Source organism: Aptenodytes forsteri, unplaced genomic scaffold (genome assembly GCF_000699145.1).
Source record: "Aptenodytes forsteri isolate BGI_AS27 unplaced genomic scaffold, ASM69914v1 Scaffold82, whole genome shotgun sequence".
Classification (NCBI taxonomy): Eukaryota; Metazoa; Chordata; class Aves; order Sphenisciformes; family Spheniscidae; genus Aptenodytes; species Aptenodytes forsteri.
In genome coordinates, this window is record NW_008795490.1 from 12,931,656 (window position 1) to 12,956,953 (window position 25,298).

Below are 25,298 nucleotides of genomic sequence, written 5' to 3' on the forward strand. Positions count from 1 at the left end.
GTCTCTTAATTGGGACAATGAAAAAAGTAGCACTTCACACAGTCCCTGCCACACTGCTCAAACTGTTACTAGCTTCACTGGGACGGTACCCAGGCTACCTGTCAGAGGGTAATTCAGTCACTTCAGATTTCTACAACCCTACATCTATAAGAACAATCAAACCAGGCAGCTCTCTGACAGCTGCTATTTTGGTTTTTAAAGCATGAAGCTGAAACTGTTTCCGAGAATGTCATTTAAAATATCATCTATTGAAAATACGTGGTCATTACAGTGGGAACTGGAAATCTTCACTACAAACATTCACATTTTCACATTTATGTTAATGTAGCCCTTGAAAAGAATGGAAAGCTTCTCTTCTTTTCCTTTCCTTCTTAAATTCTCTATGTATCCCCACAGCCCAAAACAAGGACAGGAGTTAGTTGTCCACAACTTCTGACAGAAAATAATAATCTGAAAATCATCATCTTGGTATCACATCCCTTTGGTTTTTCTCAGTGCTTCTGCTAGAAGCTTCAGCTACAGACTTTAGCATCATTCTTGCAAAACTCACTCCCAGTAATTTGATTCCCCACTCCCACAATAATGACAGAATTTATAGTGGCTATTCTTCAGAGAGCAACATTAGTTTACAGTCACGTCAGTAACACCACCCCAGCAAACAAAAGAAACACAAATGAATAATTTTCTTAAGTGAAACCAACTGGCAAACAATCCATTTTAAATTCCAATGGATTTGGAATTTACTAACCACTCAGTAGTCTAGATAGTTACACTGAAGATGAAACCCAAACTCTTGTTAAATCATACACAGTAAAATCAGTATCAGTCTTTGACAGCTCGGTGACCTTTTCGATGAGCAGTGATGAAACCATTTCTTCCCTGTAAATGAAAATGTAGATAAAGAGGCAGGCCCTTCTGAAACCATTCAGCCATTACACGACTACAAACTACGTTGCAGAACACTGAAATAAAGTACTGCTGTTAGTCATGGACATCACTTCAATCGTAATTACTTGATAACAGGAGAGGTGGATCTTTCACTTGCTTCCACTTTTCTGTTTCTGGGGACAGGACTGGCTGCAGGCATCTCCCCACTCAACCGGTCAGGTAAGAGGCTTTCTTTGTTCAAGTTCATCTCTGAATACGGGCAGCTGACTGCACTAGAAGTTGAAGAAGAGAAATGCCTCCTTATTCTCACTTTACTGACTTCACTCAGTTCAAATGAAATGACGTCAGAGACCAATTTTCTAGAAGCAGATGCAATCAATTAATATAAAGATTAGAAAAAAATGCAGTAAGTAGTCATACTTTAAAATGTTAATAAATCCACCAATTAAAAACCTCAACCTGAAAGCTTTTTGCATTTCCTTTTGAAAGCAACTTATGTAACACAAATGGTATTAATTTATATTACAGCATACATTCTGGAAAATTGCTTGATGAATGTTTAGCCTGCTCTCTCATACCTTTAATGGTATTTTATACATAAAATACAGGGTGCCTTTGATTGTTCCCACCTCTCTCCAAATAAAGCCATATTCCCATGGTTATTTTTTCTGCAAAGGAGGGTATTTCTGTTATGTAATGTCCACACAGAAGCTGCATGGCAAGGGCACAATATGAGGAATGGTGCACATCCTCTTACCGCAGCGAATGCCCCATCTTTGCAGATGTCATTTTGTGATATTCCATTAAAAGACTGATATTTTCACAGTCTTTCCTATCATTCAGCACTCCCTATTTCACTGCACTCCAGCTAGGGAAAGAGAGAATTTGACACTGTGCATTGATATAATGACTTGTAAATATTACTCTAACAAACGTGAAAGTCGTACCTCCCGAAGTCAGAAAACCTGTATTTGCACAGGAGGTAGAAAAGGGAAGAACTGCCACACAAAACACATGGGGCTGAACTAGGATTTTGTCTTTAGAAGAATGCTCTGCAGTGTTCAACAGAGTAGTCAGGCTACATACTCACACTTCAAAGATAATATCCTAAACTCTGAAAGGTATATATGCCACAACAGTGAATAACAACATGCTCAAGTTTTCAAATCTCTATTTAAGATATAGGAGAGGCTGTACTAAACATGCTCTATTTGTGGCTCACGAGCGATGACACTAACTATAATCTGAAATTACGCTTTCCTACTCACCTGTATTATTACAAGGACCTCTATAATGGAAAAATGTAAAAAATCCATGTCCTGTGATTTTGTTTATTTTCTTTTCAAGAATATAACTACCTGCCTTTCCATAAACCACTGCAATGTTTTATTTGTTTCACTGATTGTTACATGCATGATTTCCAAACAGAACTGTCTAATATAAACAAGTCTACCTTCCCAGCCATATGCCCTGCCACCTCCAAATTACAAAAAATAAACAGAAAAACAACAGCTTTCATTATCATGTTCGTTTTACAAAGCATAGCATAAAAAAAAAAAAGGCCTTTTATAAAATACGCTGTACATTCTCCTTTTCCTTTACCGATGGAGCTTTGGATTCAGAGTGAGTATAGGCCTTTTATTCAAAATACGCTGTACATTCTCCTTTTCCTTTACCGATGGAGCTTTGGATTCAGAGTGAGTATGAATCAACTCCTATCACGAGGTTGGACCAATACTGGTGATCTAATTTTGGTCTCACCAACATAAACAAAAAGTTGGTGGAAATTTACATTTCTCTCAGCACTAGCATAAAAGGAGAAAATTCCTTAAGGCTACACAGGCCAAGTCAGTCAGTCCTTGCTGGGGCTATCAAGACAGGAGTCCAACGGCATGTCTGATTTTTTCAGTTGGTTCATTTGAAAACAAGACAGTATCAACCTTTTGGTTTTTTAAATCCTTGTATAGCTGTGCTGAACTTGAATTATGGAGGAAAAAACATGCCAGTAGAATACAATTTCTGCTTTTCTAATCGAGATGAGATCCCTGTTTAAGGCCACTCCAAGCTGATGTTGTTCCACAACAGCCTGTACAGTGTTTTCAAGGGACATGCAGCCGTATCCCCAGGTGACCTAATGAAGCACAGAACAGTTATCTTTGCCTTCTTCTGAGGAACTGGGTGGTAGTCCCAGCACCTTCTCTGAGACACAGGCACTGAAGTTTTTTACCGTGAGACCCTTCATACCAGGAGTTTACACAGCCGAATTAAGATATAGCCAAATGGGTGGCTGGACTCTAAAGCACTACACTTGAAATAGGGTACTTTTTTGTTAATGAAATTGTTTTAAAGACATGGAACAGAATATACGAATAAAAAATTAACTTGGAGCATTTACCTTTTATTTCTAATTTCTCTTAAGCAGAATTTGGCATTTTTAGATTTATTTATATACCTCTACTTACATTTATTTCTCAACCTACTGGTTTTGTCTGTCTTAGGACTAGCCTCTGCCAGATGTCTTAAAAGAACAAAAAAACATTAACTGAAATATGGGGAAGAAAACAGGAACACTGGGAAAGAGGGGAAGTTGTTTTATATTCTCAGTTCTTTATACTGCTGCATCTATCACAATGACGTCTTTTTTCCCTTTCAAATGAACTACAAGATGAAAGATACAGGCTTCTATTCAGAAGAAGGTTTTAAGGAGCCAATGCTAGTGGGATTTAAGTTCTTGCTGTGACAAACTCATACCATTGTGATGAAACACAGTTATCAGAAACTCCGGAATATATTGGTTAATCTCAATTCTGCCATTGCTAGAAGGCAAAGCATGTAATCTTCTTTTGGCTTCCTATGCTCACAAGAATGCTTTGAGGCTTAGTGTTCTTAAGCGGTTAGAGGGTTGTCTCAAGGAAACACTAAACGCTACCAATGTGGTATTTAACTTCAATTGTGTAGTATTAAGCAAGCCTTACACCACAATGAAATCTGACAATACAATTTCATCTCCAGCAGGTCTTCTGTTTACCAACACCACCAGTAATATGTTTTAAATTAAAAAACAAGAAAAAGCCTCAAAATTCAGTCCTTCATTAGAACTTGCCTGTTTATATACTGCCTTTTCCTTTAGTATTTTCTGGAAAAACAAAAGTTGAATGACAATTTCAGTCAACAATAGTTATAATATTAATGATGCTTAATAGTTATAATATTAATGATGCTTAATACAGTTGAGTTTTTCTCTGCAATTAATCACTCGAGTTGCTGTGTAATTTTTTAAAAACTCCTTGATAGTCCTTTGACGTCACTACTACTTGGGGCAACAAAAAGAACCCTCATGGTTTCCACTGTTAGCTTTGTTTCAACAAAACACGCCATGAATGAACCTGTGTGTGAGTTACATGGATCAATCAGTAAATCCTCCTAAATGTCAATGCCTCCAGCCTTCAGTTCAGTTTAACTTGTCTACTACAAAGAATAAAAAATTAATCTTCTTATTCCTACATAATAGAAGTATTTGATTCTGTAATCAGAATCTGTAAGTTTTAGAGACAACTCAAGGGCTCAGAAGTCTAGATGTTAGGTTATTTAATATTAAATTAGGATTTTTAACTCTTCTGTCAACTTAAACCTGGATTTCTGCTCCAGCTTGCAGTTTGCCTTAGCACACTATTTTGAAAACAGCAGAAGTTCAGAAGGCAGTTTCCAAAATGATCAGATGTCCTTGACTTGGGGTACCAAGGTCTGCCAGAGGCACAGGGAGAATGGCAAGAAGCAGAAGCAGCAGCAGGTATTCAATTTGAAACCTCTGCTATACATCTGACAGGGCTGTACACCCTCCAGCACTGCTTCACAGCTTTGAAACCAGTCCACTCAATTATCATCTGAGCTGCTTCAGCAGGCTTCAGTAAACAAATATTCACGTTAATACCACCTGACCCCCCCGCACAGGAGAGTAATCAGCCATCTCTAAACCTTGAAGGATCAACATAGCACAGCAATTAGCTATCTGCAGTACACTTTGCATCCTACTGAAATGGCAGCAGAGTGGCTGGCAATACACGTGTTGGTAACACAGTTTTCTGAGGAAAGGGAGCCACTGTTTCCAGAGTCCTGCATAGGCTGAGTAAAAACTAAGCATTAAAATAAGCTTCTGTTTTTATCGAATCAGGAAAGATCAATAAAGGAAAAACCCAATGCACCAATCACTACTTCTTGTATACCATTCTGAAGAATTCCCAGGATCACAGCCCTGGGATTTTCAAGTCAACAGATGTTTTACATAATCAGCCCTCTCCAGAACTGTCCGATGGAACAGAAGTGTTGAGGTAGCATATCCCATTTGTGGTTATTTTGCAACTGCTCTTCTGTCACTCTCAAGATATAGCTCTAGGTAGGGTTACACACTATCTTTTTTCTCTAAAGTTCAAGGATAGTAGGATAAAACTGGGCTACTAGTGGGTGGGCACGGACCTTGGTCTTCTCCAGACATCTGGAGATGCTCCTATCTTCTAGTAGTATGCAAGGTTTCTGAAGCACAATTCTGAATCCAATTGGATTACTCGGCCTCAGCTACACCTAATATCAGAAGGGAACATAAGCCAGGATTCTCTCTTAACCTAAACAAGAGGAGTAAGATGGTACTCTGTTTAGTAAAAGAACATTAATACTAAAGTATTTTTTAATATAGATTATTAGTCTTTATGACTGCTTGGAATATTTTGCAAACCTGTGTGAAGCCACAGGCAGGTCTCCTGGTTTAGGTACTGGTTGGGAATGTTACCAACCCCAGCTCCTCATTGCCTTTCAGGTGCAGGTTATTGCCAAGCACTGCCAAGGATGAGGTTGTATGGCAGCTCCAGGAACATTCACACAGATTTGCTGAAACTATCTTCCTTGATGGGTTAAACAAATAGCTTGGACTAACTGATGGCTTAGACATTATCTAGAGCAGCCTATGTCTAGATGACCGCATCTGCTGGTAGTGAGATGTGATCAGCAAGAAACCTCCAGCAAAAAGGTCCTGACAACATCAGGGGGATGTACTCTTTTTTTTCTGCTGGATTTTTGTTAAGTGATGTCTTTACTTTAGCTGACTTTATGAAAATATTTTTAAGTAGTCTGGAAACAAGTGATACAAATGTTCTCTTTCACAATTTACAACGCATGTTTATCATCAAAGCATTCTTTTTTACGAGAAAGCTGCTTCAACAGTCTAAACCCGACTCAAGAGTAGCTTATAACGGATTTGGCTGGGGCCAATGACCTTACATAGAAGATAGAATGAAACTTGAGACTGGCATCAAAATCAGATGAGAATCACTTCAACAGACACTGAACGAATAGATGCGACATCCTGCTGAGCTGAGGTTTCCTGCGTTTCTGCACTGCGGTTCTCTTACAACACAGCCTCCACCACGGCACATTCAGTTCACTTCAGTTTACACATAACGCATGTAAAGTTTCTGGTAAAAATCTTTATTCATGGAGAGTTGACCCAAAACACTAATGACCTGTTTACAACTGACCACTTTGCATTACTCCTTGAACTTGAAAATTATTGCATGCATTCAACATCAGAGAGCATACAAATCACAATCATAAACATGCAGGTGATCTGCGTAATGCTACCAACTTACACAGCAGTCTCAGTTTCAGCTGCGCAGCACAAAACCCTAGATAAACTGGTGATAGATACCAAGTCCTTATTAACATCAACTTTTCCAAAAAGTAAATGCTTTAACCCCACTACATAATTAATCACCGAGGCTTTCATCTGCTTCCTAAGGAACAAGCTCTCAAAATCATTTCAGAACTACTTAGCATTTTAAATTATCATCTTTTCTGCACACAGGCATTCATGCTGTAGATAGACATTGTACCTCATCATGAAAAAAAAAGATAAGCATGGTTAAATACATTTCAAGGTTGCCAAGATAAAAGAGCCAAGGGACTGCTACCTGACGTGGATAATTATACCAATTTCAAAATGTCTTTGTTAATTCAGGAAAAAAGTGATGGTACAACGTTAGGGGTGACCTGGACCCTCAAGTCTGTGGACTCCAGATAAATAACAAATCTCATTATTTTCCTCAGAAATGCTCAAGAAAAAAGTGACAATATTAGCACAGAGGGCAAACCAATACAGTTAGTGACTAAGATACTTAATGGTGCTAATTTATTTGCTATGAAACAGCAAATACCTGTCTTATGATCAACAAAATCTCTTTGGTTACATTTTTATCCCCTAGAACTATCAACTAATGTGCAAATAATAGGATTGCTAAGACCATAGTAAAAATAACACACAATAGATTGCCACGAGTTTATTTCTTTTCTTAATATTCAGGACCAGTAAGTGTAACAACTTTAAATACCATGGAAAATCTAGTTATAAAAGCAAAGGCTACATGAACTAACTAGACATACAGCTCTTACTCATCCCTTCCCTGTGAAGCATTAGAAGTTTTAGTGTGAACATTTATTTAGAGAGATCATGAATTAAAAACTTTTCTGACACACTCAGAGTTTCTTTTCTTTTTTTTTTTTAAAGTTTCAGCCTTGGGCTAAGCATGGGTATGTTCACCTGATTCTAAGTAACTGAGATAGCACATAGTAAGGAATTGGAATTTATTGCCTTATAGATCAGGTGCATTAATAAATCATACAAGACTCAGTCTACTGAAATATGAAATAAAATTGGTTTCAGCTAAGCAGCCAGGAAGCTTTTTAGGCAAGTCTAGTTTACTTCACATTTTGCAGTGGACTAAGAACACGAATGCAGTAGGTTACCATATGCTAACTGAAGGATGGTAACCTCTTAAGTACTAACTTGACTGTTTAAGGAGTTATCCTACTGATTGAGTGCAACAAAGCTTTACAAAAGGGAAGGTAGAAAAACCTGAAAAAAAATGAACCACAGAAAAAGAACATGGACAGAAAAAGACAAAAGGAAAAGGGTGAGAATAGTCTGAAAGACAGCAATGCGGCATACTGTGTCGTAACAACACCACCACAGTTCATACTGCAACAGGTTTTGTCACTGGAGCTCATCTAGCCACGTCCCTTCCTGGAGATAAAGCTTGTACTAGCATCAGGAGTTCTTCTGCCTCCTAACACCACAAACACAATGACTCTGCTGTAGATAGGAAAGAACTTCTTGCAGCAAAAGATACCTTTTGCACACTAAACATGTAACAACACAGTGAGTTTTGCTGGCAGGTATCTTTGTTAGGGATGAGTCGGGACTTCAACCAGTGCTGATACGCCATCAAAACCTTGTAGCATAATTCTAGTCAACAGGACGCAATTCTTTCACAAAAACCATGGAAAGATTGCAGAGCTAACTCTTGGATCATGGTAGTTTAATAATATACTTAAAAAACATGAATAGACAAATAACCAAAGAGCAATCCTCTAACCATGTGAGAGCAGAAAGCACAAAGTGATATGACATTCGAGGATTGTATGACTGTGTAATGGAAAAATTCCAAGAAAACTTCTGGAAGCTCTGATTTGCAAAAAGGTAATAGGATGGTATTTATGATACTTAATTTTCAACTTAACATGTTACATTAGCTGTATATCCCTTACTGAAATATTCAGGATTCACCTCATACTGTAAGTATTTTAAAAATAGTAACATTTTGACTTAGTAAGTGTTTCCCATTTACTCTGTCATTGTCTCTCTTCTCTGTCCCCCATCCCATCCTCCCATGCTACTGCTCTCCCTATGTCAGCTTTCCTCTAGGACAGCTTGGGATGTCCACATTTCTGTATTATATTTCAGAAGGTGTTCCACAAAAACATCTTTAGAAACACTAGGTATGAACAGCAAGTTGTTCAGGCTGTCATTCAGGAATACTTCAACTGAAATTTCCTTCTTAGCATTTTTCCAAGCCAACAAGCAAATCCTCACCCCTACCAACCAAGCAGAACAAAAACATCCAAGCCATAATCAAATTAGTGGCCTCATATTTCAAAAGGTTCAAAAGTTATTGCTTTATACGTATCTGTCTGTAACATTTTGTAATCTGAACGGCAAACCAAGGAATCCTCATAGGAACAAAATACAGAGTAACTCAATCTATCAATTGTGACAAAAAATGATATTTGACAAATCTTATCTTGGCACACCCTGGTGAAATGAAGTTACAGATTGATTAGTGGCCTCATATTTCAAAAGGTTCAAAAGTTATTGCTTTATACGTATCTGTCTGTAACATTTTGTAATCTGAACGGCAAACCAAGGAATCCTCATAGGAACAAAATACAGAGTAACTCAATCTATCAATTGTGACAAAAAATGATATTTGACAAATCTTATCTTGGCACACCCTGGTGAAATGAAGTTACAGATTGCTGATGTTTATTTCAGCATGCTCACCATGGCAACTGAAATCATTGCATATTTAGGTTTACAAGATTTCCTATTTTTTCCAGCTTGGATCCATTTTCTTGTGAACAACAATCAAAAAAACCCCATGTGCACACATCACTCAGTTGAAAGAATAAAATTACAGTTTCATAGCACATACCTATGATGGCCAATATGTCTTGCTCTTTTAATGTGCCCAACTCCTTTACATCCTGCTGTGGGACACCCTCCATTCTCTAAAGCTTCCACCAATTCCAAGGGACCTGCATGTCAGAGGAAATTACATCTGAGATAAAAAAAAGTATCTAATCTTTAAAAGTTATACAAATATGCAGGAATACCAGAGTATCACAGTAAACATGAATAAGAAATAAATAAACAAAACTTAACTTTAAAGTACTTTAAAAATGCATTCTGCAAAAGCATGATGGAGATTCAAACAACCTAATCCACTGGAGAAATAATTTCATTCTGTGTGAGTAAATCTCTACAGGAAAGCTACATCTATATAAAGAACGCAAATCTTGGAGGAACTGTATGACTTCAAATTTCTCTCCTATTAACTACATGTAGCTGGAACCTGGTTGTTTTGCAAGAGCACAGACAAAGTAAGTTACCCTGCTATTCCTGAAGACAGGGATCTGTTCTTAATGGGTACTTTTAGCTCAAGTTTTCCAGTGAACAAGACATGAAAACAAAGGCTGAAAATACTAGTAAAAAGAACAAGCCATCAGGAGATTTTTGACATTTTTACTTGTCTAAATTTATGTGTCTATCTGATTTTCATCAACCTGTAACAATGACGCCTGCAGAGACATTAAAGCCTGTAGCTGTCAAAACTAGCTTTGACACTCAAGCAAACATAGGATATAACCCATAGCTTTATAGCAAGTGAGAGACAGACTTACTCCAGTATATGAAACTGAGAACACCTGCTGCACATCTGCAAACGTGCACTGTCTCTCTAGTACTGGTTTTACTTGAAAAGTACATGAACTTGTATCTCCCCCTACAGATAACAATACTGACATAAAAAGGTTTATTTAAATAAATTTTCCTACATGAAAGATAGATTCTAGCTCACAGATGGATAATGAAAGGCGGAGAATTATTATGTATAATTAGGACAGTCCAAAAGCATTTTTTAACAAATGTTCCAACTATGCTAACGTTACAACACTATGACTACACTGAAGTCCAAAGACTTCTATAGGCTTTAAAATGGTGCGATGGATGAGAGAACAGAGAATTTAATCTTTTTTACCTTTATGCAAAATTGATGCCTATAACGTAACAAGTTAGTGGACTGAGAGGAAGAGTTAATAATAGGGACACTTTTGTAAAGGGAAGCCCTGCTTCACTGATGCTCTGGTTTTGCAAAAACTAGCTCCCTACAAATGTTCTCTCTTCACTTAAAAAATTCAAACTCTCTAAAAATGTAATTTAAAAGAGCTGCAACTGGCTGTCCACATTCATGCAAGAAGCTGCTGCTTGCGTCACTGTGAAACGGTATTAAAATCAACACCAATACATAGTTCTTAATTCCCTAACTGCTATCAAAAAGGTCATAATCCATCATGACAACTTCACTACATCTTAAGAGAAAACACTATGAATACATAAATAGTGGGAGCGTAAGACCATTATGAGGACTGCTCTAGACTACTATTGCTAATATCGCGCAGCGTTCACACAAAGCTTCTGGTGTTAAAGACAGGGATCTGAATCACATCATTAAAAGGACTATCTTACTGACGGAGGAAAAAATATTTTGTCTTGCAAAATATTTTCTTCCCTCCTTCTGAAACCCTTTCATAAAACTTGAAATGCACTTTAACTTACTTGGAAACAATATTAGTATTTTTATAATAGTCTATATTCTATACCACATTCTACGGTAATAATACAAAGCCATACTGTTGGAAGAATATATTATTCAGTAATCATCCTATTTTAGTAGTATTTGTGCAGTTAATTATTCTTTTTCTATTTAATGGACGGTCACTTTCCTTCCTGTCCCATTGTCCATCTTTGGTTTTATAGCTTAACTAGTATCAAAAAGTCACTTCCACCAGCCACATCCTAAAAGAGATGAACGGTGCCTCCTACACCACCACCTAGAGGAGATGACGTGTTGTATGTGATGGGCATCTGAATTTTGTTTCTTTTAATGTCTCCAACAAAATGAACTTACATATTTTATACTCCCACCTAGGCTAAGATTTATTTTTTTTCCCAATCTTAGGCAATAGAAATGTTGCAACCTTATTCAGCTCTTTTGCCATATGATAAAATTTTTATTTATGTGGCCACAGACTACTTTTTCCCCACTGGATTATTCCTTCATTCAGTACGCTGGATGCACATATCAGATTAAGAAGCAGATACGCAGCATCCTATCTTCTCCTCATTATTCACTTCGTGCTTTGGCACTTATGGCACTCTATTCAGACTCTGCTTTGAAGGCAGAATGATTAACTTCCTAACAGGCAGTCATCACTGTACCACTGCAGTGCTCAGAAAACTAATGAATATACTCTGATCACGCTCTTGATAGGAAACATTTCTTCTTGACATTTTAGAGACGCTGAATTGAGGTACTGAGATTTTCAGGTAACACATTCACACAATCTGTATGTGCCTTCTCCCAGTTATTTTACATTTAATTTTTTCAGAGTACTTGGCATTGCTCAGCATTTCTTACTTTCCAAGCACAGCTCTTTCTGATCTCAGTTACAGCTGTGAACACTCAGCACTTGTGCAAACCATACCTGAGAGTCACAATATAAAAGAATCCCAGAGAAGAGCACTCAATTAAAAATCATCTGTTCAAAGTTTGGCTAAAGTGATTTCACTACCATTATCCAGAAACACAATGGCATAGGCAGGCATATCTTTACCACAAAAGCCTCTTCTCCCTGCAACTTTCAGTCTTATTTATGACAGACCTCCCACTTCTTCAACAAGTAAAACAAAATCCCCAGAGGGCAAGCCGGTAAATACAGCATTATTATCGGTACCATGCTTCTGTTAGCTTTATCTTCAATGTGGGCACCATTAGCCCCTCTTTGCTCAGCTGAAGAAAAGGAATTTAGCTGGTTTTGAAGATTTGCCCCGGCATTTGAAAGGAGTGCCTTCTCAGCGTAGTCTGGACTCCTTTGAGCCAAAAAGCACACTAACCTTCAAGAGGATGTGGACAGAAGATTTTAAGAGTGATAACCTATCCCTACTGAGTGCCACAGCAGTTTCGTCACTGGCTTCGGGAAGGCCAGGATTTTACGCAACAGATCTTTATCATTACTTCAGGTTTTGACTGTGGTTCTTATGCATACAGAGAAACATTGTATTTCCATTACAGTAAGGGTCAATAAAGCTATCTACTAAAAAGTGATTAATTACTGACTGTTGATTTTGCACTAAATGTCACATTTACATTATTTTGCATATCCTAGTTGCTACTCTTCCTCGGACAGTGCTGGCAGGGAAAAAGATAGCACGGTACATGTGCCTCTTAACATCATTACATTACAATGTGATTTCTCTTACTAAGTGGGGGCTGAAGAGGGTGTCCAGTTTTTGTACACCAGCCTGCAGGATGGATGTCAGGGCTATCTACATCAGTCCAATAATCATAAATACTATCCCAGCCATCAAAATGGACCTAAAAGCAAAAAGGAGAACAATGCATTTTAGATCATAAAATTCTCTACAAAATCAGTTTCCCTAAGTAATCTCTAAAAATGACATGTCCATTAGAGAAGTCACTTTAAGAGAACTATCGACGTTACACAGAAAATACATGTATGTTAGATTCTGGACCCAGACATACTCTCACTGAAGTAAAGAGAGAGGTGTCATTTGGTTGTTTATTATGTCTTGCATCACCAGGCTCAAATCCCAGGAATAAAGCAGGACAAGTTTAGTTCTCACATTAATCCTTAAATTAAGCATGAATTTCTGCCTTTTTTCTCTCTCAAAAAACCCCAAAATCCAAACATTTTTTAATCTCCTGTTTGAACAAGATTTAAGAATAGCAGTAAAGCAAAGGACTAAAAAAATGGCATTTATCCATAAAAAACAAAAATCCCCAACATACAAGTAACAATTTTACTAAAATCAGACTATACAGGATAAGGAGTTGAAACTGAAAAGAAAACGAAGTATGTGACTTTCCAGAAAACCACTAGTATGAGCAATACATGCGTTTTTTTCAGGCGAAAGCTAAGTATCTTCAAATCTTACATGATCTTTGTGCTAGTAAATAGCTCCAATCTCTCATGCGTGCATGTGTGGATGCACATGCACACAGATACATACAAACAGAGCTCTTTCAACATATGCTACAGAGTCAAGTTACCACCCTAAAAGTTACAAATCCTGTCATTTTAATAAATTAGACTGGAGAGGGTTTTTTTTGTTTTGTTTCGTGGGGGTTTTTTTGCATGACCAACTTAAAAGTTTAGATAGAAAACGTGTAGATGTGAAGATACTAGTTCTGATCACTCCCTACCACCAGTTAATTCAGATTCAAAATGAAATGTCAGCTGCATATCCTGCTTGAAATACCAGGTATGCCTAATAAATCTGTACAAACTGCAAACACAACTATCCTTCATATCCATCTAACTGGATATCTGGAATATGCTAGCCCTTCTAACAGTTAAATGCTTCAGAGTGTAAACTGGTTTTGTACAATGAAAGAAAAATAATTCAAGTATACAACTTCTGGAAAACTGCAATTTCTTAAAAACACATTATCTGAGATTAATCCAACCTAAAGCCCATAATTAATATAAACTTCAGAATTGCAAAAGTCACTGACAGGCACAAGAGATCAGGGTTATTTTTTCATACCTCACTTACATCTCTCTCCTCTCCCTGGAAGTTTATAGAGACCGATTCAATTAACCCAGGGCAAATATTTTATGGGCCCTAATACAAACATCATAGTAGCCCTTTGACACTTGATATTAAATCATCGCATTTCTTGATAGAATCGACAACTGTCTTATATCAACTATTCCCAAAGCAATTTTCCAACATGTTCAACTCTGCTCTCTAATTACCTACGTCAGCGAATGTAACTAAGAGGATAATAAAACAACCCCTTCCAAAGGAATTATACGCATATTAATCAGTGAAAAGGAGGAGCAAAAGCTTAGCAGGGCACAGCAATGCAAGTCATTTCTTCCTGTGCTTAATTGTACAACTACAGGATTTTGGATTTACAAAGTACTCATCAGTCACTCAAGCAAGATAGTACAGTGAGACAGAGAAACTTACTTTTATTCTATAGTCATCAGTATCTACAATGGTTGCTACTCGGATAAATACTGGATTTCTCTTGTCAACCACTTCAAGTTTCATGTTTTTCTGAAAGCCATGAGAAGGTTTCTAGACAAGAAGAACAGCATTATGTGAAACAGAAGAAAACCGCAAAAATATCACACAATTGTAAAGTATATAAAATCCATAGAAAACTTTCTGCTTTCATTTTCTCAAATCTGCCCTCCCCCTCCAACAAATCCAAGCACAAAAATATCATTCAAACCAGCGTTATTAAACTAGAGAAATAAAGTAACTATTTTGGGATTCCAGGTTCTCCTGGAATTGACTGGGTTCAAGCCATCCAAGCAAGTAAGTGGGGATCTTTATTTTAATCAGTTGGGTTTTTTCCTAAATTCTCTACAAAAGTCTTCCCAGAGATTTTGGCCAACAGTTTCAATGCAGTACTGAATGAAGTATTACATACCAGCAGCCTGAAATGTCTATGAAATTGTCTACAGGAAACATATTTGTGTTTTTTAGTATGTGTTTTCGCTTTGTGAATCAAACTCTCTTTTTCAGTCTCCTACTGAAAACATAACTAATCCACGGTATAACAGTAAATACTCACTCAGAACAAACAGGACCAAATACCTGTTTTGTAATATCATTTTGGCAAAAAAAGTGTCTTTGTTAGGAGTATCAGATTTTATCTTTGCCATCTATAGCCATGAAATCTAAAGCAAAGATTTTTTTTCCATTTTAAAGGAACACAGGCACAAGACACGTTATGTTTTTTATTCTAGATTTCTAGGAAAATAACATATCTGTCCCTCTAAGACCTTCCAGAACATCGGTGCTTTTTCCTCACAGCTGCAGCTTAAGAACTCTGTTTTCTCCCATAATACAATACACAATACTGTGACTGTCTTAGGAAGACTTCACCCAACCTCCAACACAATCACCATTTTATTCCCATTAAATCTGCTTTCTTATTGTTTATCACAATTAGCATTAATATGGTTACCATAATATTAGTACACAAAGCAGGGAGGTGATTTTCTCTGGCTGTGAAACCAGAAGACAGAGCACAGCTGATGCCCACGCAGTCAAGCTCTCCTTTCCCTCCATCCTCAAAGCCAGATGGCCTTGTCTAAGCTACCTTTGGGGACCTACACCATCCCCAGCCGCTCTCTGCTAGTATGGTTTCTGGAACAGTGTTGAGCCAGGCTAGCTAGCGCTCTCCCCATTTAACGCTGTCAATGCCTGCACGCTTGTGGCACGTCCTCTTCAGTTTCCTGGTGCAGACACAACCAGACAGACCTTGCTGCCCGGAGGACCCTGTGGGGCATTCCCACTGCCGAGCCCTGCGGGGTGGCTCTTCCCTGAACCCCAGGGGGAGCAATTAAAACATGGATGCTCTGAGAGAAAAAGAAAATGTTTGCTTTTAGCTCAAGGTCACAGCCCTCCACTGTTTTGCCATGGGCTGTACCTCTCAGATATAACCAAATATCTTCCTAATCCTTACTCCCGAGTATTCTTGCCGAGAACATAAGATTGAGACACGTTATTAAGCCAAACGCATTTTGGGGTGATAAACTGCAGGTCAGTAGTAAACTCTGGTGATCTACTGACCCCAGGAACTGCTATAAGCACCACATTTCTGCTTTCGTTACTCGAGCTCTTAGCAAAGTGTTACTCAGAATTAGCAACCCTAATCCGAAAAGCTGAGGCAAACCAGCTTCAGCGCGCTGTGAGACAAGGGGCTGGGAGCTACCAGCCACCTGATGCTGGCTCCTAACAGCAATCCTTTCTGCACTACTGACCAGTCCACTTTCCTCACTGAAATCCGAAGAGCTCAAGAAAGACGGGCGTCACTGAAAGAAACTAACAAGTACAAAGCTAAAAGAAAAGGATGTTGCCCACAAACACCATAGTTAAGCTGGGGAGCTGCCTGTGGATGCTGCCCCATGTACCCTAGTCACAAGCTCGCAGAAGAAAAAGTCTACTGAAGGGTATTAAATACAAACTCTCTTTTGGCTACTGCCAGAGACAATGGACTACACAGGCAACCAGACTGACCTCCTACAATCATTTTTACATTCCCACTGTATTTATTGCACCATTTAAAATGTACGGATAGAAATACATATGTTCAAAATATGTTATGATGACTCAGTAGCCATCTCATTATTTCTAATAACTAGGCAGTAATTTCCATAGCAAATTATATTCATTAGTAATATTTTGTAGCATTTAATCCCATTTATAAAGATTAAAATAATAAAGTAATAGTGTTTTATAATAACAATTATCTGATTTCTAACAGTGAACTGCAAACTTGCATAAAAATAAACCACCTATTATGCAACTAATTAACTGCACCATATATTATTCTCTTCTTAAACTAATTAATTATGTGCACTTAAAAGCATGAAAAAAATATTCTCACCACTTTAAAAGCCCTTGCAGGTGCAGGTAATGAGGTAATGACAATTATAAGCATTTTCTCACCACTTTAAAAGCCCTTGCAGGTGCAGGTAATGAACTGGTTTCTTCCAAATACTTCTCCCAAGAAAAATGCTTAGCATGTGGATAATCTGGCACAGAAGAAATATGAGCAAAATTAAACACTGGAGTGCAAAAACCAAAATTGATGTCTAATTTACAGATTGCCTAACACTTTTATAATACTGTTCTAATTTATGCTGCAGATTTATAAAATAATTACAAGAAAGGCTATTCTAAATTGTCTCTGACACATTCACCATGTAGGTTAAAAAACCCAACATCTTCTCACACACAATACTGAGTAGCTAGCAGAAAAAAGTCACAATTGCTTTGGATACAAGAATATACATAATGTGGACTGGAAAAATCTGTCCACTTAATTCAAGAAATTCATTCAAGTATTATAAGCCTAATCCTGTATTTTATAAACAGTAATTTACTGGCAAATACAATCTAATCAGTGATAGCTTTGTACCACAGCAGAGCACACCTCACACCTGACTACTCGCTATTCTTTTAGTGAGTTTGTTTTAACTAAATTCCTAAAAAAATGGCCTGGACATTTACTGTATGAATAATTTACAGACATCATCAAAGAAGATGTTGCCTTTCTGAGAAAGCATCATGTCTACAAACACTTTATGCAAGAAACACAAAGACAGCTTTGCTCTTAAAGAAAAGGCAGTCCTGTCCTTTGCCTTTAATCTGCACTAGAAGTTTAACTTGAAGTTTAACCATTATGATTCATAATCTAGAACAGAACAAAACCAATTCTGATTTATTTTAAAAGGGATTTCACTGAGTAATAGGCTGTAATTAACCTCCTGACAGACAGATTGCTTACGACTTTTCAAGATTGCTGGCTATTAGAATTTCTGTCAAAGTTTGTTTTAACCAATTAAAATTTTCCATGTTCTCAGACCACAGATGGCAGTTTCTGCAACAGGGCATTTAGATCATCCAGCTATACACAACAGTCCTGAAATACAGTGGTCATCTTATATTTTGTACTAATGAATATGCTTTCATTCTTCTGTATCATCTCTCTCATTGTGTTTTCCTCCCTTCCAAAGAGCCCTTACAAGTTTGATTCCTTGATCACATAAGGCAATTTTCTCATCAACCCTTGCATATTTAGTTCACATGAAGATGTTTTTCCTATCCAACAATCTCACACACCTGGTATTTGTTTTATCAGCATTTTCACAATGTGAGTCTTAGAATAAGTGAATACATTCAGCCAAAAATACAAACTTGTTCAGATTCCAAGGGGTATCTTTCATGGACAGATGTCTTTTTACTAAAGCAGCATACATGTGCATACTTAACACCTAATGTCTACTGTACTTCTACTTTCAATATATTATGTTCAGTAAAAAAATTTAGAACTCCCCAAATACCAATTTTTAATTACAGAAAGAAAAATCCAGGAGAGGTAACAATAAGCTTATTGTAAGTTTTAATGCTGCTAGCTGACTGTAGCCTCCTAAAATCTTTCAGATGTGTAATAAGATACAAACCTGGTGGGGTGATGAGAGTTCTTTTATGTTCCTTACACCACCCAACAGGATGAATATGTGGGCTAGCTGCCTCACACCTGGAGGAGGGGGAGGAAAAAAGGGGATTGATAATGCAGTTCTTCAGACATCCTATTCTGCTTAGAAAACAAGACATACAAAAAAGATTTAACAAATTCCAAATAACCTAAGACATCTTCAACTTACACTTAAACTGCAAACATAACCTGAAGATATGAATGCATTTAACATAGACTTGTTACCACCTAAAGAAGCATAAGGCTTTATTTACAATTTCACTGGAAGATCAAAAAATCAAGTCCTTTAAGTTAGTGGTAGATCTCCATTGAGAAGCTATAATGCTGGACCTGAAAAACTCACATGTAGAGACTCTTGGTAGAAACATGTTGGCTGGTTGCAAGAATGCAGTAATCCCATCAAAGACAGATGGAGTTTTGCAAAGCCAAGACTGAAACTTTAAACCAAAAGCTTAAAGACCTTGATCAATGATCCAAGTTGCACCTGGAGGCAGATTAGAAAATCATGCATAACTGCAATGCATTGTCAATAACAAGTAAAAACTCAAACTCAGATTCTGAGTGGTTTGAATGGAGCTACAAACGTTATTATAACCCAGCAGCACATAAGCAAAGTACGTCTGAGAAAAACTGTCAGCAAAAAAGAATAAAATAGCATTTTAGGCCCCAAACTGCCTGAAAGAATCCAGAACTAATCAGTGATCCAAGACTGCAAATTGCTCTAAAAAAGCTGATCAAACTCTCTTACTCGAGGGACTAACAACTTCCCATATTTTCTGTCACATGCATCAAATTTTGCACTAGTGCTGTTGCCTGTGGCATGCCACAAGAACCACAGAAGACTAACAGAGGCAGGGTGAGCTACACTTGATGTGTACTGGCATCTGTCTGAAGCAAGGAGAGATCGCTCTCGCTGTGCTCACTGGTTCAGTTACACTGTGCTTAGAAGAGAGTGGCAGTGGGTGCTGGCTATCGAGTTCTGTTAGCAATACCAAAAAAAAAAAAGACACACTGCAAAAATGTAATTGATTTAAAAGCAGATGAGAGGAAAAACTGTTTAAACATTCAGTATTATTAAATTATTATATAGAGCTATATGATTTTATTACATATTGTTATATTATTTCATAACATAACACATTATGTACAACATATCTTGTATATAATATATAATGTATATACTATAATTATTACATTATTACTGAATATTATTAGGAAAGGCAAAAAGTAAGACTGATCCACAGGAAAAGTCAAAAGCCATCAGACTCTGATGTGAAACATGCACCATCCCTATGTCTGCATCGATACTTAATGATTGCTTTTGAGTTGGCTGAACAATTAACAGTGCTTTTTAAAGAAGCAGACAGTACTTATGTAGTCAGGGTGACTAAGGAACATCATGCTGACACAAAAAGCTAGCATTATTCTGCACGGCACTGCACTACGCTGTGCGAACATACTGTTTGCCTCTATTTAGCTGGAAACTCATATATAACCATGTAATCCCCATGTAGGTCTGTCCTTAGGGACCTCGCTTCTCTTAGGAGCCTGTCCCACCTGATTTCTTCTTTAGTGAGATAAATTCAATATTATAGTGCACTATCTCTCTCTTCCACTATTTCCTAACCCTAACTGTGCTTCAGTAGCTGACATTAAATATTCCCAGCTACGCGCCCTCTCTCTTCTGGAGAATCCCATCAGCGTTTCCATCTCTCCAGTGGCCACGAGCCCAGCGCCTCACTCACTCCATGGACCCACCGAGGCCAACAAACTGCAGCCTGAGTAAGTTGAAATAGCTAAGGCCTTCATTCCCCGTTCCCCAGGGAGGGATCAAGACACCAAGCTTAAGTAGCCAAGCAGTACTCTAGATAGAAACACTGTCTCTCCCTCCTGCTGAAGGAATGCTGCTTTCCAAACACTTCTCAAATATTTAATGAGAAATGAAGACAAGCAGAGAGCATCCATGCATGAAGACATGTACTTCATACACAATAATCATTGCATAAAATACTGAAACACTCATTCTGATCCAGTTTCTATTTAATCCCTCTCTGAAGTCAATGTCTCAACTGTTAGGCTGGTGAGTAACATGTATTCTCTCCCTTTTCCTTCAACCCAAGAGTTACTAAGGCAAAATACCTGAACGGTGGGTCTGCCCTCCCTGATTGTTACAAAATAATCATTATCTGTATCTACCCAGAAAGTATTAGCATGCTGGAAGTTCATATTAATTAAGTTCCCTTAATTAGCAGTACTAATTTTTTTTTTTTTTTAAATATCACAGGTCGATAATCTGTAATACCTAAGAGGGTGCAATGAACTGTGCATGACAGAAAAAGAAGTTGAAGGTAAATCAGCAGGCACCCTAATGTCTTAAAGGCTCAGATCAAAATGCTAGGTCTGCAGATCTTGAACACAAACATGTTTTAAGAAGGTAAATCGCAGGCACCCTAATGTCTTAAAGGCTCAGATCAAAATGCTAGGTCTGCAGATCTTGAACAACATGTTTTAAGGACTGCAAAAGGAACACAACACAGAAAAGACTGTAGACTGAACCCTGGGCTACTGCCACATTGTAGTTTTGAACCTGTACTGCATAAAAGAAAAATGAAGGAGTATATCATATTTGGAATACACAGAACAACACTAATTAAAAAAAAAAATCTGAAAAGTGATTTTACCGATAATCTGTAATACCTAAGAGGGTGCAATGAACTGTGCATGACAGAAAAAGAAGTTGAAGGTAAATCAGCAGGCACCCTAATGTCTTAAAGGCTCAGATCAAAATGCTAGGTCTGCAGATCTTGAACACAAACATGTTTTAAGGACTGCAAAAGGAACACAGCACAGAAAAGACTGTAGACTGAACCCTGGGCTACTGCCACATTGTAGTTTTGAACCTGTACTGCATAAAAGAAAAATGAAGGAGTATATCATATTTGGAATACACAGAACAACACTAATTAAAAAAAAAAATCTGAAAAGTGATTTTACATGATGTCTAAAATTCAGTATGGATGTACTTCAACAACAGAAATGCAGGTTGGGTGTCTCAGAAGCATCGTCTCACAACAAGCCTCTAGCCTTCTACCTAAAAGGACTCAAGCACTAATGATAAAAAATGTTGGCCAACCTACTACAATTACCTTGTCGCTTTATGTATGAAACAGGTCTGCTAGTATTTCTTTGTAACGATGCCAAACAGATCAATTTCTAGCAGATAAAACCTACCTTTGATAGATTCTGTAATGGCTCTGACAATAGCCAAGGATTCAACTCACTTCAGGAATACCAACCTTTTGTCCTACTACAATATATAACGCTATACTGTATGTATTTAGTATTTATAGTATCACACCAGGTACCCTCTGAATCACTGAAGTTGCCATTAATAAAAGAAAGTGAAAGGACTTTTGTGGTAATATTGCACTCTTAAAACTCAGCATCTGACTCCTAGAAACGCTTTGCCCCAAACAAATCAGAGAAAAGGTGAGTGCTTCATGCTCCCTCTGTCCTCTGCCCTTCTCTTTACAGTAGCTGAAGAGCAGCTAACCAGCAAGGGGGGCAGCACTTCTCTCTTCAATCCCTCTCAAGTTGGAGTTTTACACAGAAGAATTCTACATGGATGAGGTATCCTTCTGCACTGGAAGGACATATCCTCTTACTTCCTGAAATGTTTTGGAGTAAAGTCCACAAATTATTTTCAGAAGTCTCCTGAGTTAAATTTGGGAACAAGGCCCATGCTCATGAGTCACTAGGGTATTATCAGTATTATACGTAAAATAATGAGGTAGACGTGTAAAAACACTTATCAGGACAAAACTTCTAAATGCATTTGTTCTGTTTTGCTTTTTCAAGCATAGTTTGAACATACATTTTTATAAAATTCTGAAAAGTAAATGCCACTGCACACACTTCCTGCCTTGAAGATTCAAGAAGCAGCAAGTGACCAAGGTATGTTGCAATGAAAGATGCACTCCTGGAAGATGCTCTGACATTACAGCAATGGGAGCGAACAGGGAACACGTAGCCACAAGTGCTACACACCACAGCACTGCTAAATAGCACTATAAAACATCCACAACATTTTGATTTGCTTTAAAAGAAAAACCCAGTCATTACAGATGAGCCTGTAAGAAAATTCTGTAACCACGGTGGCCTCAGGAAAAAAAACCCACCCTGTTCCAGCAAAACCAGGTCATACAGTCCATCTTTACCTACTGATTTCACACAGCCTTTTAGCTTCTAACAGTCCATTTAACAGTAAAAAGTAGAGATCAGTAAAAGTCACACACAATTTAAAGTAAAACTATCATGCTTTAATGTGTGTTATTTCATGGACATATTATCTAGTTTGGAAGAACAACAACAGTCTATCAGATTAAGCCCAAGACTTGTCAGCTGGAATGCTAAAGGCTACTCTGATTTTTCACAATCAATTTGCTGCATCCCACAGCTTTTTATCTCCTTTGTTCCAAAACAGAAGGCAGATCACCCGGCTCACGCGCTTCATAAAACACGATGATCCATGAATTGTGAGGATGCTTGCTAGGCCAAAAAAGGTTACCATGACTAGCAGGAGCTGAAGGTTTGCACCTCCAAACCTACCTACCCCCAGACCGCAGCGGAGCACCACCACCTTCCACCAAGCAGTTGAGTAGTGACACGTGCACGCTCAACTAATAAAGCAAGACTATAATGTCCACACAATTCATGCCACTTGCGATCCATTCTTTCTGTCGTGCGACAACACGCAGACAGAAAAAGACATCTATTATCCATACTGGAAACTGAAACTAATCCAGAAAGCTGAAGCAGAGCCAAAAGCAGCAGAGCACGCCAGCTGAACCTGTAAGAGAGCCATGCAGAGGGACAGAACAAGCGGCAGCTCCACTGAGTTATGGACAGCTTAACTACATCTTAGAAAAGGTGTCCAAGCAAGGAAGAGCTACATGATGTAAAAGGCCAGGAAGAAGTTCTGCAATAAGGAAAGCCGAGGGCAGCTGACAATGTGAGCCCCTGGTGTGCGCACCACTCTGCGTGAAAGGAACACATGTGCAGTTCAACAATCCTTAACTCAGAGACTCAGATATGGAAGAAGACTTAGTATTTTTCTATCGGTCACTTTCAGCTGTCCTCTTAATTTTTCCCTAAAATCTGTTTCATAGATACAGCTAATTAAATTCAGATCAAGAGAGATGGTTGATAATGCTTGCTGTTAAAAAAATGAATATTCAACTCTTTTAGAAAAGTACTTTCCCAAATGGGTCTCCACCTGAAGATCTGGACAGAGTTTTTATTTAGTAATCAGCATTTTCTTTAAAATAAGCTGTATGTGTTATACTCATTTTCTGTTTTGAAATAATTTCTGATTTTCCCTTTTGGGGAAACAAACCTTTTGGTATTTTGATTTTCATTTTATTAAATGTAGATACAATCTGAAATGAAAATGGTATCTATCAGAAACCACTCATACACACATGCATTATACCCATAAATAATAATATGCCCTCAAGAATGCTACTTGTACAACTTCTTGATTGTGAGATGTCAGTCATCTAACCGTGCATAAAAAAAGAAGGAAAAAAAAGAAAGAAAAACATAGAAACCATCCTGCAGCCCCATCTAGTGCGTAAATGAGAATACTTCATCATTGACAAGTGTAAAGCTGGTATTATTTTAGGTCAAGTCTTCCCAAACCGTGGCCCATGAGGTTATGGTATGCGTCCAGAGGTGGTATAGCAAGCCACATTACCCTATTTTCTATTTGAAGTCTGATAAGACAGCTGCATGGTTATTTGCATGAAATTTTAGAGCTTTAGGATCAGATAATGGTCCATTATCCATTTAAATAGTTAAAAGCATGCACTGTGACACATGGTTCTTTAAGATTGTTTTATCTTCTTTGTGACATAATATAAACCCTTCAAGAATACTGTTCCTTTCAAAGAGAGAACGGAGCAAAGTTAATTATCTCAAAAATGAAAGAAGCAGATCACAACTTTTAAGGACTCGGCTTTTAGGAAAGTAGCAGATGCTGGTGGAGAGCAGAACTGGCCTCTTAGTCTCACACCAAAATCCAGCCTGTTCCAAAACTCATACAGATCAGAAAATGTTTCAGAAAATCAAAAGCTGATTTGTCTTCACAAGGCGCTTTGGAAATCGTTTTTTCTATGCAAGACAGACTGGAACAGAACAGTGAGTGAAGCATGGGACATCGTATTTTCTCACACTCCTGGTAAACTGATCCCAAAAGCTTAGCACCTTCTCTGCAGGGGAAATTCAGACCAAGCCAAGGATGAGGGTAGCCAGAGCCCTCTGGCCCAGCGAGTCTGGGCTGCAGCAAGTTCAGCACGGCCATCGCTCCATCTCTCCCGTGGGCAAGTGGCAACAAGCTAGCACAGCTTCACCTCCTGCGCAAGCTCTGGCTGTGTTTGGGTTTGGTCACAAAAAATTAGGAAGCTGAGGCAACGTAAATCTTTGTATAAGCAGAACAGATGCAAGAGAATGGAGAATTGAAAGCCAGCATGGACCTGCAGTTAATTCATAGTTCAGACATACCCAAAGACTCCCAAATGCTATTTCCAGATTCAGACAACCATAAGAAAATTTGGGAATTCCACTCAGAGGGAATGTCTTTGGCGCTCAAAGAAATATTACTTGTTTCATCAAAAAAGATGGGACAGATGGAAAGGACCTGAT

General features: G+C 38.0%; 1 protein-coding gene across 1 annotated transcript in view; it reads right to left on the minus strand.

Moving 5' to 3' along the window:
* The window catches only part of L3MBTL3 (l(3)mbt-like 3 (Drosophila)), an 82,590-nt gene that overhangs the window by 15,369 nt on the left and 41,923 nt on the right, over window positions 1-25,298 (minus strand). Inside the window, exons 12-17 of the mRNA XM_009281532.2 lie at window positions 18,562-18,638; window positions 17,045-17,130; window positions 14,549-14,659; window positions 12,812-12,926; window positions 9,426-9,528; window positions 1,014-1,160 (exon numbers count right to left, since the gene is read on the minus strand). Coding sequence (XP_009279807.1) covers window positions 1,014-1,160; window positions 9,426-9,528; window positions 12,812-12,926; window positions 14,549-14,659; window positions 17,045-17,130; window positions 18,562-18,638 — 639 coding nt within the window. The remainder of the gene's footprint in view (window positions 1-1,013; window positions 1,161-9,425; window positions 9,529-12,811; window positions 12,927-14,548; window positions 14,660-17,044; window positions 17,131-18,561; window positions 18,639-25,298) is intronic.